Source organism: Panthera onca, chromosome B3 (assembly GCF_046562875.1).
Source record: "Panthera onca isolate mPanOnc1 chromosome B3, mPanOnc1 haplotype 2, whole genome shotgun sequence".
Lineage (NCBI taxonomy): Eukaryota > Metazoa > Chordata > Mammalia > Carnivora > Felidae > Panthera > Panthera onca.
The window spans coordinates 118,125,513-118,145,377 of record NC_138344.1 but is presented as its reverse complement, the minus strand read 5'-3'; the positions used below and the strand labels follow the sequence as shown (position 1 = coordinate 118,145,377).

The following is a 19,865-nucleotide window of genomic DNA, read 5'->3' as shown; positions in this document are numbered from 1 at the left end:
GGCTCAGGTCATGATCTTGCAGTTCATGAGTTTCTGCCCCACATTGGGCTTGCTGCTCTCAGTGCATAGCCTGATTTGCATCTTTTGCACCACCCCCCTGACCCTCCCCTGCTCATGCTCTCTCTCAAAAATAAATTTAAAAATATTAATAATAAAAAAAGAAGGAGGCAGAGAAATAAATATGTGACACAGATGAAAGAGGAGAAGTCAACATGACCACAGAGGCAGAGATTAGAGTGATGTCCTCACAAGCCAAGGAACGTGGCAGTCATCAGAATCTAAAAGAAACAAGGAAGATTCTCCCCTAAAGCCTTCAGGCAGTGTGGCTTGGTCAAAACCTTGATTTTGGCCCACTAAAACCAATTTCAGACTTCTGGCCTCCAGAACTGTTTTTGTTCTTGCTGTTGTTTTTCAGAACTATTGTTTTAAACCACCAAGTTTCACCAAACATAGGAAATTAGCAGGAGTCAGAAGCCTTGGCAACTGGGATGGTGGCAACATCATTAACACAGATAAGGAACACAAGAAAAATGATGGTGAGGAATTAAAATTTAAATATAACAAGTATTGGGGCACCTGAGAGGCTAAGTCAGTTAAGACTTAGACTTTTTTTCTTTTGTTTATTTTTGAGAGAAAGACAGAGAATGAGCAGGGGAGGGACAGAGAGAGAGGGAGACACAGAATCCGAAGCAGGCTCCAGGCTCAGAGTTGTCAGCACAGAGCCCGACGTGGGACACAAATTTACAAACCATGAGATCATGACCTGAGCCGAAGTCAGACACTTAATCGACTAAGCTGCCCAGGCGCCCCAAGCCTCTTACTCTTGGTCCAACTCAGCTCAGGTCATGATCTCACAGTTCGCGGGTTCAAGCCCCATGTCTGGCTCTCTGCTAATGGTACAAGACCTGCTTGGGATTCTCTCTCTCTCTTCTTCTCTCTCTGCCCCTTACTCACTCTCTCTCTCTCCAAAATAAATAAATAAAATTAAAAATAAATAAATAAAAAGTTCCAGAATACCACCTGGAATTCTTAAAAATAAAGTAAGAAAGAAAGAAAGAAAGAAAGAAAGACAAGACAAATTTGAACAAAATACATATAATAAAAAAATCTCATTTTTCTATTTAATTCTAACTCTATAAAAGCTTTAAAACATCTTTAAAATGTTTAGGTCTTTTGTTTTCTCTGATTTTCTTTGGATAACCAAATTTAAGACACATGGTTTATATATTTTCTCTGTCATCTGACAATTACTGTGGTTAAAACAGGTGCTAGCTTCTGGGATTACATAGTGTCTCTAGAATGTTTATTCCAGTAATGAGAAAACCCAAGAACCATCTGTTACTGTGGATCACTTACTTAAGCCATTGAGGTTGGCAATTTTTTCAATGCAGTTTGTAGACAGTGAAAGCTTCCTTGAAAAGAACAAAGGAAAACTTGAATTAATATGAAACAATTTTAAATGATGTATCAGAAAAATAAATAAATGGTTTATCAGAAATTATTCCTCAAGTGCCCATAGAAGATAATATTTAAGTCATATTTTCTTTTTATACTAAATCTTTTTCCCCCTCAGACATGGCATGTATTCTTTCATTTTGAAATCCTCATCCTTTTTTTCTGATCACAAAGTTAATACATATTCATTGCAGAAAATTAAAAAAAAACTTTTTGAAGGTAATTTAGTATTATTTATTAATTTTTTTAAATGCATGTGTTCTTTGACCTAGTAATTCATTTCTAAGAATAAATCCTACTGAAATACTAATACAATGCCAAAAGATATATAAGCTAGATTATTTATTGTATTATTGTAATAGCAAAAAATAGGGAAAAATCTATAAACATCTAGCAACTGAGGGATAGATAATGAAAAACTATACTGTCACTAAAACAAATGAAATTAGGCTCCAGATACCAGCTTGGGAAGACATCTATGATATGTGGTCAAGTTAAAAAACCATCTAGCAGAACAAAACATTTTATGTGATCCCTTTTGATAAAAAGCAGAACTATATTATATGCATGTGCAAAGATATTTATCTGCTCATGTGTTAAATCATTCAGAAATGTATACTGAAGAAGTCATAATGTAATGCTAACCATTCCACAGATATCCCCAGAGATAACTACTTTTAATGGTTTGTATACATTTGTCTAGATTTTTTCTACTCATAATTTAACTATATAAAAATTTTAAAGGGAGCATAACTACACATTCTTAGTCTTCCTTTCTTGACAAAATTTTTAATATTTCAGTACATTTCATGCAAAAAATGTAATAAAAGCTAATTTTATTGAACACAATGTGTGCCCAGTATTCATCTAAGTACTTGTTACATAAACCAGTTTTGTTTGTTTTAACCATCACAACAATCCTGTGAAATAAGTATTATTATTATTATCTGCATTTTACAAGTGAGGAAACTGAGGTACAAAGATGTTAAGCAATTTGCCTAATATTACACAGCCATAAAGGGGCAGAGCCAAATTTAAAACTCTCCAAAAACTGACTCTAGAACATGTGATCTTATCCTTTATGATTTGACTTGAAAAAGAATTACTCATTTTTTTACAAAAGCAATTACTATAGTGTAAATTATTGATCAAATCTGTATATTTTCTAGCCATCCCCAATTCCTGACAACTCCCAGTGAAAAATGGAGTGCCTTAAATCTGGGAATATGACTGGGATGAATTCTTTAATTGTTGTTTAGGCAACCTGCCCAAAGAGATTGTCAGCCAAAGTATGAACAGGCTGACTCCTTCCAAGCAGTTCCAAGATAATTTGGTACCAGGTACAAAACCTTCTCAAACATTTGCCTTTGAGATGGCTTTATGATAAAAAGATATTTGACTACTTTGAAACAGTGCTCTTTGGAATCATGCTTTTAAAGCCAAAAAAAAATCTAGGGTGGATTTTCGTATAATACACAGTGCTCTTATCATAAAGGACAAGTTGCATACAATAACTAAATATGTTTGCTTCTCCCTTTCATTCCAAAGACAGATATTAGTCTAATGCATGGGTTCACAAATATGCATAGAAGAGTCACTCAAGCTGCTTATTATAGATTCCTAGGTTTCATCAGTAGATATTCTATTTCTATATATTTGGTGTGGGGCTTACCTCCTGCATTAGAAAATTCTTATGTAGGTAGTTAGTGCACTATATTTAGAAAAACACAGACTAAAGAAATCAGGAAGAATCCCAAGTGATTCTATAACAATCTACAGCTCCAACAAGACACTGCAGCCTGAGAGCATGGTCACAAGGTGTCATGGTATAATTGCCTCAAATTATCCACAGAAGCTTGCTAAAAAAGTATGTAGAGTATTGAGAAAATAACTTAAGAGGAATTCATATAGGGGTGCCTAGGTGGCTTAGTCAGTTAAGCATCTAACTCTTGATTTCAGCTCAGGTCATAATCTCCTGGTTTGAGCACAACATCAGGCTCTGCACTGACAGCACAGCACAGAGTCTGCTTTGGATTCTCCCCCACTCTTTCCCCACCCATGCTGTCTCAAAATAAATAAATTAATTTTTAAAAAAAGAGGAATTAATATAGATCTGATACTTAAAGTCATGGGAAAATAGGATTATAAAATAATAAGTATAATTTGATCCCAATAAGGAAAGAAAAATTAGAAGGCTCTGTATCAACATGCTAACACTGATTCTCAAAAGATGGTGCAATTTTGGTTGATATTAATTCCTTTCCTTTGTGCTTTTTATATTTTCTAGATGTTTTAACAATGTATTTTTACAATTGAAAAAATTTAAAGCAGTATCTGTTAGGCCTCTAGTCTGTATAGTACTGACTGGCTAATTTTACAAGAGAAATACTAGCTTTTATAATAAAGTCTTATTGTATTACTTAGTTATTTAGTTTCTCCCAAGAGACAAGGAAAATTCTATTTTCCAGGCACATTATAAAAATTTTACTGAAAAAAAAGTACTATATTGGGGCACCTAGGTGGCTCAGTCAGTTGAGCATCCAACTTTGGCTTAGGTCATGATCTCACAGTTTGTGAGTTTGAGCACCACATCGGGCTCGCTGTTGTCAGAGCAGAGCCTGTTTTGGATCTTCTGTCCCCCTCACTCACTGCCCCTCCCCTGCTGGCACTTTCTATCTGAAAAATAAATAAACATAAAAAAAAAGTACTATATCGTTCAGGGTTACTTTATTACTAGTCCCCCATAAACCAACGATCTTTTATGTTTGGCTTTGCCAAAGGGAGAATTATATCAACCAAACCAACAAACAAAAAGAAACAAAGATCACAGAAAACAAACACTTTTTTTCTAGTTTATGTATGTTAAAAAGGAAGGGGAAAAAAGACAAGAGAACTTACTCGCAATTAGCAAGTGTGGACAGAGATGCATCCATCTTCTCTATAGGGGGAATCTGAGCATAAAGCTTTATCTCTTTGGCTTCAGATGGCTTCTGACTGGTTTTCTCTTCCTATGATAAAAATTAATTTGGAAGAAAGTGATCCCTGATTATAATACAGAACTAAAGTCCAGAATTTTGCAAGGCTTTTCAATGTTTATTTCAAACCAATTATCAGAATTTTGTAACTCTGTGCATTCTTTACAGTTCACTTAATGAGATTTACTAACTAACCCTGATCACCAGGCTTTTACATGGCTCGTTCAGATAATTGTTAGGTTCCAACTGAATGAAAGGAGGAGGAAAGAAAATAACTTTTATTTCTGTAATATTTAAAATTCTTTAAGAGTCTATCAATGAACAAACACAAAACACGACAACATTTTCTTGGGAAGAATTCCTTGTGGCTAATCACCCTTTTCTTAAATATCAGATTTAGATCTGGAAGATTCAACTATTTTGCATCTCTTCTTGCAAATCTTTTACTATACATGGTTCAGTCTGAGAAAGAACCCCAGATACCAAGAATTTTGGAAGATACCATCTTTACGACACAGCTGAGGTCCAAGCTGTTTGCTCTATAATAATTTACTACTAAATTCTACCTTAGAGGAGCTCCTGGGTGGCTCACTAGGTTGAGTAACCGACTCTGGATTTCAGTTCAGGTCGTGATCTCCCGATTCATAAGGAGTTGGGCTCTGTGATGACAAGCTTGGAGCCTGCTTGGGATTCTCTCTCCCTCTCTCTCTGCCCCTCCCCAACTCACAAGTGCACATGTACTCTCTCTCTCTCTCAAAATAAATAATTTTTTTTTAATTTTTAAAAAATTTATTTTGAGAGAGAGAGAGCGAGCAAGCAAGTGGGGGAGGGGCAGAGAGAGGCAGACAGAGGATCTGAAGCAGGCTCTGTGCTGACAGCAGAGAGCGTGATGCAGGGCTTGAACTCACAAACCATGAGATCATGACATGAGTCACCCAGGCACCCCTAAATAAACTTAAAAAAAGCTTTAAAATAAATTCTACCATAAAGTTTAATTTCAGTACTATGTACACAATTCAAAATTTAATTATCAATATATACTGCATCATAATATTTTCTAAATACCTCAATACTTAAAGTCAGTTCTCTCCAACAAAACAGGAAGCTCCTAAGGTGCAGGGACCATTTCCTTTGCTTTCCTATGTTTTCTATAACATAGTGCAATATAAGACACATAGAGGCTTATTTTTAAAAGTCAAATAATAAGATATCAATACTAGAAAATATACGATCAGTTGAAAAAAAAGAGCTAATACACATCCACTTGGTACTTATTTTCGTGCCATACATTTGTAGGTTAGGGGAGCAGAAACACATACCTAATAGACCCTCAATAAATGTTAGATTAATCAATGAAAGAGTGAGCTTAATGTCTTCAAATAATCTTGAAGTCAAAGATTTATGGCCACAATATGATCTAGAAATAGAACCGACAACCCAAACCAAAAAAGCAATTACTTATTATCATAAGTAAATAAAGTCCTAAAATCTGATTCAAAGAAAATCTAATCTAATAACAAGCCTATTCCATATGTACTTTTTTCTTTAACAAAACAGATTTGGGGCACCTGGGTGGCTCAGTCGGTTAGGTGTCCAACTCTTGATATCTGTTCAGGGTCATGAGTTCAAGCCCTGCATTGGGCTCCATGATAGACACAGAGCCTTCTTAAAATAACAAAAAACAAACAAACAAAACTCCAGATTTTTCATCAACCAAACAGAAATGAATTATTTAATCAATCAATTAATTAATTTAAATGTTTATTTATTTATTTTGAGAGAGAGAGAGAGCATGCAAGCGAGCGTGGGGAAGGGTCAATGAGAGAAGAAGAAACAGAGTCCCACGCAGTCTCCAAGCTTGTCATCACAGAGCCCGATGCAGGGCTCGAACTCAAACTGTGAGATCATGACCTGAGCTGAAACTAAGAGTTGGATGTTTAACCGGTTGACCCACCCAGGCACCACCAGCAATGTGGTTTTTAAAGCAGAGTACAAAGAAGTTTATAAGCACTAAAACAAGAATTCAAAAATTTTTTATTCTATCCATCCTATTTTCCCTAGACACCATCTCCTGAAAGACTTTTTATTCAAAGCCTAGCTACAAAAGCAAAAGATGCATTGTTATACAAAAAACTATTGATAACATTGACAAAAAAGTTATCACAGGGCATAGAAATTGAGGAGCCATCTCTATACTCTGTGGAAAGTATATCTATAATGCTGAATTACTACTGTCCAAACATCTATAATGTTGAATTACAACTGTTCAACATTCTTTATAGAATGTTATATTCAAAATATTTATAGTTTATATTTAATGCATGTTTTTTACAATGCAGTTTCCTTTCTAATGTTAGTATCTGCTTTAGTATGTTTTCCAGCTTTATTGACATGTAAAATTGTATAAGTCTAAGGTGATGATTTGACACATGCATATATTGCAAAATGATTAACACAATAAGATTAGCTAACTCATCTATCACCTCACATAATTTTTTTTTAGTGCTGAGAACATTTAAGATCTATTCTCTTAGCAACTTTCAAGTATATAATACAATATTATTAACTACAGTCACCATGCTGTATATCAGATGCCTAGAACTTGTCTTATAACTTGAAGTTGTACCCTTTAACCAACATCTCCCCAAGTCCCCCACATGCCAATCCCCAGCAATCAACATTCGATTTTTTGTTTCTGTGCGTTCAGCTTTTTTAGATTTCACATGAGTGAGATCATAGAGTACGTCTTTCTCTGTCTAACTTATTTCACTTATCATAATGCACTCAAGGTCCATCCATGTTGTCATAAATGGCAGGATTTCCTTTTTTGTGGCTGAATAATATTCCATTCTGTATATATATATACATTTTTAATCCATTTATCCACTGATAGACATTTAGGATACTGATAATGATATAACCCACTGATTTTAATCAGATTTTCCCAATTTTACTAGTATTCATTTATATATGAGTATAAATGCTTTTGTATGTGTGTATTAAGTGTATACAATTTTATCTGTGTAGGTTCATGTACCAACCCCCACAGTCAAAATAGCTAAATAGCTCCAGTACCACAAAGATTCCTTGTATTGAATGATCAGATTTAAATACCTATCCAAAAACTTTCCTTGTATGGTCTCTAGAAGAGGTAAAAATTCATATACTCACCCATCTGGCTAGAGCTTCTTTGATTGTTGTTGCTTTTGCCTTAAAAAGAGAAGAAACAAGAGTGTTTTTATTGGTATGATTTGTTGATTCAACTTTTATGCAGTAATTATTAGCCTTGGCATCTACTATTGAAAAGATTAACTTCTTTCTTTCGGACTTTATATGCAAACAAGCATGTTTTAATTTCCTGGAATCAGAATGATTTACTTAAATACCTTTCAGAGGTGCACCTGGGTGGCTCAGTCAGTTAAGCATCCAACTTCAGCTAAGGTCATGATCTCATGGTTTGTGGGTTCAAGCCTCACACTGGACTCTGTGCTGAAAGCTCAGAGACTGGAACCTGCTTCGAATTCTGTGTCTCCCTCTCTGTCTCTGTCTTTCCCCCACTTGCACGCATGCTCTCTCTCTCAAAAATAAATAAATAAACATTAAAAAAATAAATACTTCTCAGATAAATTAAGGAAATCATGGTGTAATACCCATATACTTCATTCCACTTGCTTTACAAAAAAGATATACCTTTTAACATTTGATATTAAAATATATCTTATTTCACTGATTCTAAGATCTACATCTTTTAAATTTTGACATCTTTGAAATTTGGATGCATTTTACAATCAGGAACAATTTACAATTACTGTGGCCAGGTGGCAGTGGTAAATATCTAGAAAAATATTAACCATTTTATTTCATATATTTATATTCCTTTTTATGTTTGCAGAGAATGATATATGATAAAAATTTACATGCCCAAATACAATTAAAAATTTTGTTTTAATGTTTATTTATTGATCTTTGAGAGAGAGACAGAGAGAGAGAGAGAGAGAGAGAGAGAGAGAGAGCGCACAAACAGGGGAGGGGCCAAGAGAGAGAGGGAGACACAGAAACTGAAGCAGGCTCCAGGCTCTGAACCGTCAGCACAAAGCCGGACAGGGGGCTCGAACTCACAAACTGTGAGATCACTACCTGAGCCGAAGTCAGATGCTTAACCAACTGAGCCACCCAGGTGCCCCCCAAATATATTTAAAAGAACTCTGTTAATAAGAACAAAATAAAAATTCTAAATGACAGGAAATTACCCGTCAGGGTTTAGTTCCAATTTCTTATTTTTCTTTCTTAGAACATAAAATAATGTTGCACTTTATAATCAATAGTATCTCAGATTCAATTTAATATGACACAACTTTAAATGTGAGAAAAGGAAGACATCCTTTGAATTATTGCTAGAGTTAATTAAAAAAAGAACAAAACCCCAAACAATAACAAAAGGAAAAATGTTAAAGTATAGTTGACCCTTGCACAAGATGAGCATTAGGGACACCAACCTCTCTCCCCTGAACAGTCAAAAATCTGAGTATAACTTTTGACTCCCCCAAAACTTTACTAATAGCCTACTGTTGACCAGAAGCCTTACCAATAACATAAACAGTGGATTAACACATATTTTGTATGTCATATGTATTACATACTATATTCTGACAATAAAGTAAGCTAGAGAAAAGAAAATGTTATTAAGAAAATCATAGGGAAGAGGAAATACATTTATAGTACCACAGTGTATTTAACTGAAAATAATCTACCTAAGTGGACCAGTGCAGTGTTGCTCAACATGTATATCCTCACAATGGCATATACATGCCATTATGTCTAGAAAGTAAAGACATAGTAATAAATAGCCCTTGAGTTACAAAGTAAACTATAAATTAAAGTAAAACAAAAGACAAAAAATATTAAAATTTAAGGAATATAACATTTAAAAGGAGACTTACGGCTTCAAATACATTTATTTTTTTTTTCAAAATGTATATTTATTTTTGAGAGAGAGAGACAGAGCATGAATGGGGGAGGGGCAGAGAGAGAGAGACCACAGAATCCAAAGCAGGCTCCAGGCTCTGGGCTGTCAGCACAGAGCCCGACACAGGGCTCGAACTCATGAACAGTGAGTCAGACACTTAACCAACTGAGTCACCCAGGTGCCCTCAAATACATTTATTAAAATATAAGAGAAAACATTGAGGAGGGCACTTACTGGGATGAGCACTGGGTGTTGTATGTAAGCGATGAATCATGGGAATCTACCCCCAAAACCTAGAGCACACTGTAGACACTGTACGTTAGCCAATTTGCCAATAAATTATATTTTAAAAAATAAGAGAAAAATAAGAGACACAAAACAAATAAGCTAAGCATTCAAGACATTTCAATAAGCACATCATTGCAAACACAAAGAAAGCTGAAATAAATACAAAGGAAGAAGTTGATGAAAACAGACCAGAGGAAAAAAAAGATGGACATAACTAAAAGTTGGTTCCTAAATTTCTAGCAAGCCTAACTAAGAAAAAGACAGCTATAGAACAAAAATATAGAATCAGAGGAAATAATATAGATACCATAAAGATTTAAAAGTAAAATACTGGGGCGCTTGGGTGGCTCAGTCAGTTAAGCATCCAACCCTTGATAATGGCTCAAGTCACAATCTCATGGTTCGGTTCATGAGAAAGAGCCTGAGTCTGGCTCTGAACTGACAGTGTGGGGCTTGTTTGGGATTCTCTCTCCCTCTTTCTCTGCCCCTTCCCTGCTCACACACTTTCTCTCGCAAAATAAATAAATAAACATTAAAAAATAAATAAATAAGGGGTGCCTGCTCAGTCAGTTGAGCATCTGACTTTGGCTCAGGTCATGATCTCATGGTTTGTGAGTTCGAGCCCCACATCAGGCTCACTACTGTCAGCACAGAACCTACTTCAGATCCTCTGTCCCCCTGTCTCTACCCCTCCCCAGCTTGCACTCTCTCAAAAATAAACATTTTTAATAAACAATAAATAAATAAATAAATAAATAAATAAATAAATAAAGTGAAAATAAAATTTTATAAGCAAATATGTGGTAATAAGTTTGAAAACCTAAACAAAGAATGCATATTTAGAAAAAACACAAAAGTGCTGAACTGTCACAGGAAGAAATCAGAAAACCTGAATAGGCCAATAACTATTTTAAATGTTAAAAAGATAATCAGGGCACCTGGGTGGCTCAGTCGGTTAAGCGTCCAGCTTCGACTCAGGTCATGATCTCAGGGTTCATGAGTTCGAGTCCCGCATCAGGCTCTGTGCTGACAGCTCAGAGCCCAGAGCGTGCTTCAGATTCTGGGTCTCCCTTGCTCTCTACCCCTCTCCCATTTGCACTCTGTGTGTCTCTCCTCTCTCTCTCTCTCTCTCTCTCTCTCTCTCTTTCTCTCAAAAATAAATAAACATTAAAAGAAATTAAAAAGAAAAAAAAAGATAATCAGAGGGGCACCTGGGTGGCTCAGTCGGTTAAGCACCCACCTTCGGCTCAGGTCAGGATCTCCCAGTTCACGAGTTCAAGCCCCGCATCAGGCTCTGCGCTGACAGCTCAGAGCCTGGAGCTTGCTTCAGATTCTGTGTCTCCCTCCCTTTCTACCCCTCCCCTGATTGCGCTCTGTCTCTCTCACAAAAATAAATAAAAACATTAAAAAAAAAAAAAAAGATAATCAGAGATTTACCTTCATTCTCCTTTCCTAAAGCTCCAAGCCTAGATAATTTTACAAGTAAATTCTGCCAAGTTTTCAAGGAACAGATATTTTCTGTTATTATACAAGTTGTTTCAGAAACCAGAAAAAGAGGGAAAACTGCTAGTTTATTTTATGAGGCTAGAATAACCTTGATGCCATAACCAGATAAGGACTCCTCTTCTCAGCATAGATTTGAAAATCCTAGATACAACAACAGATCTCCAAAGCCAATGGTGAATAATCGTGATCAAGAATGGCTAACCCCAGGAGCATAAGGATTGTTTAACAACAAAAAAGCCTATAAATATAATTTACTAAGAGTTAAAGGGAAATTCCCTATCTAATAAAAGCTACATACCAAAAACCTAAAGCAAATGCCATATTTTATGAAGAAATTCATTCATTTTAGCAAATATTTATTATCTACTATGTACCAAACATTCTTTTACATGCTTAGGACATATCAATGAACAAAACAAAGATTGCTGCTTTCCTGAAACTTACATCTATTGGCAGGAAACAGATGAAAAATAATATATTTAATAAATAAATTATATAGTATATTAGAAAGTGACAATTATTAAGGAAATTGGCTGCTTAACCAACTGAGACACCCAGGAGCCCCTAGAGTATGTTTATTTTAAATAAGATGGTTAAGGAGGATCACACTGGAAAGATCGAAAAGTATATAATCAGAGGAGGGGTCGGAGATGGCAAAGCAGCATCAAAGTTCTCTGCTTCTCATCCCTGAAATGCAACTAGATCAGCATCAAACCACTTTGCACACCCAGAGAATTAATCTGAGGATTAACACAGCAATCTGCATAACTTAAGCCACAGAACTCGGCAGGTATTCGGGATGGAGAGGTGAACTGGGGAGAGAGAATCTGTGGAGGGTAGGGAGGGAGTGGTATTTGCGGAGAGAGGACAGAGAAGGGGGGGGAGAGCGCAGGAAAAGCACTCCCCTTGAAAGTAGCTGGAGAGAAAGAGAAAGAGTGAAAGCACCCACAAGTACCTAAACAAGAAAAGAAGAGGGAAGAGGGTTTCGATGTCATTAGGATTCTATAAATAGGGCAGAGTAGCATCAGAAATTCTGCAGCCCAATACCTGGAGGTGCTCTGGTGGGAAGGGCAAATCCCCAGAGGCAGGCAGCGAGGTCTGAGCAGTCCATGGGCCACACAGGGAGAAGTGGTTCCCCTGCTACCCTGCTAGGAGGGCATTTGGTAGAGGCCATGCAGTCTGCCCACAGGCAAAGGTCCCAGCAGACCCCGGAGGACATGACTGCTGGTATTGGAACAAAAATGCCAGAGTGTGGTGAAACCTGGTGTGGGTTGTGTGTTGTGATTTACCATAATCCCTGAAACACTGCCACTATGCCATCAGATGAACTTAGACTGGGGCAAGCCAGCATCCAGCCACAACCTCTCATCCTCTACAGCAGCATGATCACAAGGAATGTCCCCAGGGGCAAGCAGGCATCCAGCCATTGCTCAGCAAGACCCTTCCTCAGAGGGTTGGAGCAGGTGTAAACAGCAGGGCCCTCAGAAGTGAGGGGTTTGGAAACACAGCCCCATCTGAGATAAAATTCAGGAGGGAGGTGCCATCTAAGCTGATGGCTTGGACACAGACAGTGTAGAAATAGGGAGTGGATGGAAACCAGAAACAAAGAAGTTGTGCTTGATTGCCAGTAGGGTAGAGCAGAGTTCTGATAGTAGAGACTGAGAAGCTGGATGCCATTTTCACCTCTGACACATGCACACAAACACGTGCACGTGGGCCACACTGATCCGCTCCAGTAAGCTAAGCAGCGCCACCTAGCGGAGAACAGAGTCATTACACCACGACCTGTCCAACTGCACCAACCAAGCCCTAGAGAACCACCATAAGTCTCCACCTGATTAGCGTACAGACTATAAAGTGCTTCATAGTTTGACTTCTAGGGGAAACCAGATGTAATTTCATTCAGAATTCATTCTGTTCACTGGTCCATCTATTTGGGGGTTTTTTTGTTTGTTTGTTTTGTGTTTTTTCTTTTCTTTTCTTATTCTTGGATACAGAAAGAGAAAAAAAATATTTTTATTTTCCATTGTTATATAATTAAAAAAAATTTTTACTACATTTTTTGGAAATTTATTTTTTTATTCTATTTTACCTTCTCCAATTCATTTCATTGTATTTTATTGTATACCTTTTTTAAATTTTTAAATGATTTCTTACTTTTTTCTTTTTCTTTTGCTTTTCTTTTCTTTCCTTTTTTCTCTATGAAATTAAGCTTCTTTCAAGGATCTAGGATCAGCATGTCAAACATACCTAGGATCTAGCTTCCTTTATTTGATTTTTTGGTATTGTTTCTAATCTTTTTAATTTTAATTTTTTATTTTATTAATTCTTTTTCTTCCTCCAAAATGACAAAACTAATTAACCCCAAAAGAAAGAATAGGAAGAAATGACAGTCAGGGACTTATCAACACAGATATAAGCAAGATGTCTGAACTAGAATTAGGAGTCATGATAATAAGAATACCAGCTGGGGTTGAAAAAAAGCATAGAATCCCTTTCTGCAGAGATGAAAGAAGCAAAATCAGTCAGAATGAAATTAAAAATTCTATAACAGAGATGCAATCTCAAATGGTTGCCATGGCTGCAAGGATGGATGAAGCAGAGCAGCGAATCAGTGACATAGAAGACAAAATTATGGAGAATAATGAAGCAGAAAGAAGAGAGAAACTAAGGCAAAAGAGCACGATATAAGATTTAGAGAACTCAATGACTCACTAAAAAGAAATAACATCCAAATCATAGGAATCCCAGAAGATGAAGAGAGAGAAAAAGGGGTAGAAGGTTTACGTGAGCAAATCATAGCAGAAAACTTTCCTAACCTGGGGATAGACACAGACATTAAAATCCAAGAAGCACAGAGAACTCCCATTAGATTCAACGAAAAGGCATATCATCAACAAGGCATATCATAGTCAAATTCACAAAATACACAGATAAGGAAAGAATTATGAAAGCAGCAAGGGGAAAAAAGTCCTTAACCTATAAGGGAAGACAGATCAGGTTCACAGCAGACCTATCCACAGAAATTTGGCAGGCCAGAAAGGAGTGGCAGGATATATACAATATGCTGAATCAGAAAAATATGCAGACAAGAGTTCTTTATCCAGACAGGCTGTCATTCAAAATAGAAGGAGAAATAAAGAGTTTCACAGACAAACAAAAACTAAAGGAGTTTATGACCGCTAAACTGGCCCTGCAAGGAATTTTAAGGAGGACTCTCTGAGAGGAGAAAAGACAAAACAAAACAAAAAAGACCAAAAGCAACAAAGACTAGAAAGGACCAGAGACCACCACCAGAAACTCCAACTCTATAGGCAACGCAATGGCAATAAATTAATATCTTTCAGTACTCACTCTAAATGTCAATGGTCTAAATGCTCCAATCAAAAGATATAGTGTAAGAGAATGGATAAGAAAACAAGATCTGTCTATATGCTGTTTACAAGAGACCCATTTTAGACCTAAAGACACTTTCAGATTGAAAGCAAGGGGATTGAGGGGTACCTGGGTGGCTCAGTCAGTTAAGCGTCCGACGTCGGCTCAGGTCATGATCTCACAATTTGTGAGTTCAAGCCCCACTTCAGGCTCTGCGCTGACAGCTCAGAGCCTGGAGCCTGCTTAGGATTCTGTGTCTCATTCTCTCTCTGCCCCTCCCCCACTTGTGCTCTGTCTTTCTCTGTCTCTCAAAAAAAATGTAAAAAAAAAATTTTTTTTAATAAAATAAATAAGATATTTTAGGGGCTCTTGGGTGGCTCAGTTGGTTAAGCATCCAACTCTTGATTTCAGCTAAGGTCATGATCTCACAGATAGTGAGATCATGTACCAAGTCGGGCTCTGCACTGACAGCTCAGAGCCTGCTTGGGATTCTCTCTCTCCCTCTCTCTCACTGCCCCTCCCCTGCTTATGCTGTCTCTCTCAAAATAAATAAGTAAATTTTTTTTAAAAAGATATTTTGGGGCACCTGGGTGGCTCAGTTGGTTAAGCATCCGACTTTGGCTCAGATCATGATCTCACAGCTCATGGGTTCAGGCCCCTGGTCAGGCTCTGTGCTAACAGCTCAGAGCCTGGAGGCTGCTTCAGATTCAGTCTAGGTATCTCTCTGCCCCTCCCCTACTTGCACACTGCATCTATCTCTCAAATATAAATAAACATTTTAAAATTTTTAAAATAAATAAACTTTTAAAAAAGTATATTTTGGGGCACCTAGGTGGCTCAGTTGGTTAAGCTTCCGAATTCATCTCATGTCAGGATCTCCCAGTTTGCAGGTTCAAGCTCCACGTTGGGCTCTGTGCTGACAGCCCAGAGCCTGGAGCCTGCTTTGGAGTCTGTGTCTTCCAGTCCCTCTACCCACCCCCCACCCCCCCGCCAACTCATGCTCAGTCTCTCTCTCTCTCTCTCTCTTTCAAAAATGAATAATCATTTTTAAAAAGTTTTTTAAAAATGGTTATTTTTAAAAAGTATTCTCTTTAAGATTCCGATTCCAACATATCAAAGATACCTACTATCATTCCTACTGTTTAACATGGTATAAGAGATCTTGGTCAATGTTATAATAAAATACAAATTACAATGATTAAAAGGAGGAAATAAAACTCACTATTGGCAGATGATCATCTACATTGAAAACAGTAGAATAAATTGACAAATATTAGAACAAATGGAGTTCAGTAAGTGAAGAACACTACTGAGAAAGTTAAGAGAAAAGTTGTGAGAAGATGTTTTCAATATAAAACCAACAAAAGACTAATATCTAGAATGTAGGAGAAGCTCCTAAAATTCAGAAACAAAAAGGAAAATTAGAAAAATTTTACAAAAAATATACACAGAATTCACAGAAACTGAAATCCAAATGACTAACAATATCATGAGGTATTCAAACTCACTGAAAATCAGAGAAATGCAGAATAAAACAATGCGATACTAAAATACATCCTCAGCTTGGCAAAAGTTAGAAATTTGGTGAGAAAGTAGAACTCTCATGCATTGCTAAAGGAGGTAAAAACTAACAGAGCCAAGGGTGCCTGGCTGGATCAGTCCGCAAAGCATGCAGCTGTCAATCTCAGGGTGTGAGTTCAAGACCCACATTGGGGTAGAGCTTACTTAAAAAACAAACCAAACTAGCAGAGCCATTATGGAAAGTAATCCGACAGTGCCTAAGGAAATTAAATATGCACAGGCCCTCTGACTCTGAAATCCCACTCCTGGGTACATTTCCCAGAGAGATCCTTACATGGGCCCATGAAAAAAACACACAGAAGAATACTTTCAAGTTGGAAGCAATCTAGTAGTCTACAAATTGGTTTATAAGGTCACTAATTCCTCTATAGATTGCAGGAGTCAAAAACAGAAATGCCTAAAGGACCAGTGGATAATGGATAAATGGGTAAAAGTGGCCATATAAAGATGTTAACCTTTACTCTAGTTCTAGAAAACAACTGGCAGGTGGGACTTGATTTACCCTAGTATCACACTTCTTCAAATATTAAAACTCCATTATTGAAAATAACACCCACGGGGTGCTTGGGTGGCTGATTCGGTTAAGTGTCAGACTCTTGATTTCAGTTCAGGTCATGATCTCATGGTTAGTGAGATCGAGCCCTGTGCCAGGCTCTGTGCTGATGGCGCAGAGCCTGCTTAGGATTCTCTCTCCCTCTCTCTCTGCCCCTCCCCTGCTCACTCACTCTCTCAAATAAACATTTTTTTAAAAACCACCCTTATTTGGGGGCACCTGGGTGGCTCAGTCAGTTAAACATCCGACTTTAGTCCAGGTCATGATCTCATGGTTCATGAGTTCGAGCCCCATGTGGGGCTCTGTGTTGACAGCTCAAAGCCTGGAGCCTCTTTGGATTCTGTGTCTCCGTCTCTCTCTGTTCCTTCCCTGCCTGTGCTCTCTCTGTCTCTCAAAAATAAGTAAACATTAAAAAGTTTTAAAGAAAAAACACCCTTATTTTATGTACCAGTAAGAGAGAAAAGATGTTGCCAGGGCTCCTGGGTGGCTCAGTCGGGTGAGTGACAGGCTCTTGATTTCGGCTCAGGTCATGATCCCAGAGTAGTGGGATCAAGCCCCAGGTTGGGCTCCATGCTCAGCTCAGCTCAGCTTAATATTCTCTCTCTCTCCCTCTGCCCCTCTCCTCTACTCTCTTTCTATAAATAAATAAATTAAATTAATAAATAAATAAAAGATGTTGCCAATTATATGACACCACCATATTTTAGTAATACAAAAATGGGTGTAAAAATGTATCCAATGGGGAAATATGATATTTCTGATTTTTGAGAGAGGCCATAAATCTGGGTTTTGATGTGAAATATGATCATTTAAAGACATTGGAAGCTAGTGTTTTTTAATTAAAAAACCATGTGGGCCTGATTTCTGGAGGGCTCTAGAACCACCAGCTTCCAGTCTCAGCTAGCTTCCTGATTCTCTATTTGAAGCTTTTCAATAATTCTCATGGTACATGCTTTCAGAATTAGTTAGAGCGGATTATTTCTTCACCTGAACATAAACCTAGGTTCCATGGGTGCCTGAGTGGCTCAGTCCATTAAGTGTCAGACTTCAGCTCAGGTCATGATCTTGTGGTTTGTGAGTTCGAGTCCCACATCGGACTCTGCACTGGTGGTGTGGAGCCTGATTAGGATTCTCTCTCTTTCTCTCTCTCAAAATAAATAAACTTAAAACAAAACAAAAACCTAGGTTCCAGAACTTTTTACTCTCTTTGGCAGTGGTTTTCAGCTACATGTCTGTGGAATAAAGTAAGGAAAGCACAGAGAAAACTACTTTTAAAAGAGTAGTATTTAATCTTGTGGTTGAGGGCAGGCATGAATTCGTTATCATTTCAATTTCCTGGGCTCAATCTCTCCCCACTTAAACAGCACTGGAATCACAAAAAGAAGACAACTAATTAAGGATGCCCGGGTGGCTCAGTCTAAGCATGAACTTCATCTCAGGTCACTCAGGTCATGATCTTACAGTTCGGGAGTCATAGTTCGGGAGTTCAAGCCCTGCCTTGCAAGGGCTCTGTGCTGACAGCGCAGAGCCTGGAGCCTGCTTGGAGTGCTGTGTCTCCTTCTCTCTCTGCCCCTCCCCTGCCCCTGTTAACACTCGGTGTCTCTCTCTCTCTCTCTCTCAAAAATAAATAAACATTGAAAATAAAAAAGAAGACAACTAATTATACTTATTCTTCATAAACATCTCCATCTGGCAGGACAATCACATACATTGCTAAACAGCTCTGACTGGGTCTGTAACCAACCAACAACATTCCTTTTCAAACTACTAGCTGGATCTACCAAATCTGTAAGCAAAACAGTGCATACTTTAAGTAGGAGTTGAGGAACATCAGTAGGTAAAATCACTACTTCGGAAAGAGCTTTGATTGGATAGACCACTGATAGATTTCAAATCCAAGGTAGCGGTATTTCTCTAAATGGGATGGGAAACCCTCCAATTTTAGAATCACTTGAGGTGCACTGTTGAAATGGACATTCCCGAACCCCATCATATTAAAAATTCATAACGTGCATTCCAACAAGCTCAATCTTGGGCCGCCTATACTTATGCGTACTTAAATTTGAGAAACGCTATCCTAATATATTCTATCAGAGTGGGCTTTACAATGCTACCTAACAACTGCACTTACAGTCATTCAGAGGGCAACTTGGGCACATCACAGGTTAGGAATACTGCTGCACTCGGTGTTACACACATTCCTCTCATAACTAGCTCCCCGCGCCCCGTCTCGCCAGAGAGAAAATTACTTCTATGTACAGAAAAATCCTTATTCACACAGTCTGCCTTCCATCACCTTTCCCACTCTCATCCGCTCTTTTTCGAGCATTTCCTGTCCTTTGCCCTCCTTTTCTCTGTCAGAGTCCGACCATATTAACCCAACCTGCAATCCGCCCCAGGCCGCCCTCACCCCAGACCACCCGGTGGCAGGGCTTCTCTTTCGCCTCAGGCCTCTGATTCCTGAGCTAGCTTAGCGTCGGTTACCGGCTTCCTTCCGCTGATCGAGGACCCCCTCACCCTTAACACGCCACAGTCACCCTTTTCCACTTCCAATCCCTTCTCCTCTTTGGCTACGAGGCCTAGAGGGTACTCACCATTCCGGCCGTTGCTACTGTCACTGCTCTGGTTGCTAGGGCCCGCCGAGGTCAGTGCGCGTGCGCACTTCTCGGAACCCTCCGCCGATCCCAACCCTGGCAGCGGTACTTTCTCCCCGCCCCCCCACGGTGGCGTGAGCGGGGCATTGTGGGATGGCGCGGCGGCCGCTTCGGTCCTCCGGCAGGGCTGCAGCTCGCCTCCCGGTCGCTGTGGTGGGGCTGCTGGTGGCATGCGGGACGTGAGAGCTTAACGGCGCAGAGTGGTCCAGAGATGCTTTTTGCCGAAAGCAATTTCAGCTAATCTGAAGTGATGTACCTGCCTAAGTTTAAAACTTTAAAACCTTGCCATAAAATTCCCTTCCCCTGCAGATTGCCCCTCGCATCTTTCTTTTTATCACCTTCTGTAATTCACCTTGGCATCCGATTGAGGCTATATTCAGCAGAATTTCCTCGGTTACCTTCCCCCAGCCCCTCCAGAGGAGAATGAAAGCATAAAATGCTGGTTTTATAAAACCGAAGTGTCTTTGTCCCCTCCCCTCCTCTTATTAAATTAGACAAAAATGGTAAAAATA

General features: G+C 38.3%; 1 protein-coding gene across 1 annotated transcript in view; it reads right to left on the bottom strand.

The window, feature by feature from the left end:
- The window catches only part of DNAL1 (dynein axonemal light chain 1), a 44,389-nt gene extending 25,002 nt beyond the window's left edge, over window positions 1-19,387 (bottom strand). The window contains exons 1-4 of the mRNA XM_060617362.3: window positions 19,294-19,387; window positions 7,602-7,640; window positions 4,354-4,463; window positions 1,357-1,412 (exon numbers count right to left, since the gene is read on the bottom strand). Coding sequence (XP_060473345.1) covers window positions 1,357-1,412; window positions 4,354-4,463; window positions 7,602-7,640; window positions 19,294-19,296 — 208 coding nt within the window. The 5' untranslated portion in view covers window positions 19,297-19,387. The remainder of the gene's footprint in view (window positions 1-1,356; window positions 1,413-4,353; window positions 4,464-7,601; window positions 7,641-19,293) is intronic.
- Window positions 19,388-19,865: the final 478 nt, after the last annotated feature.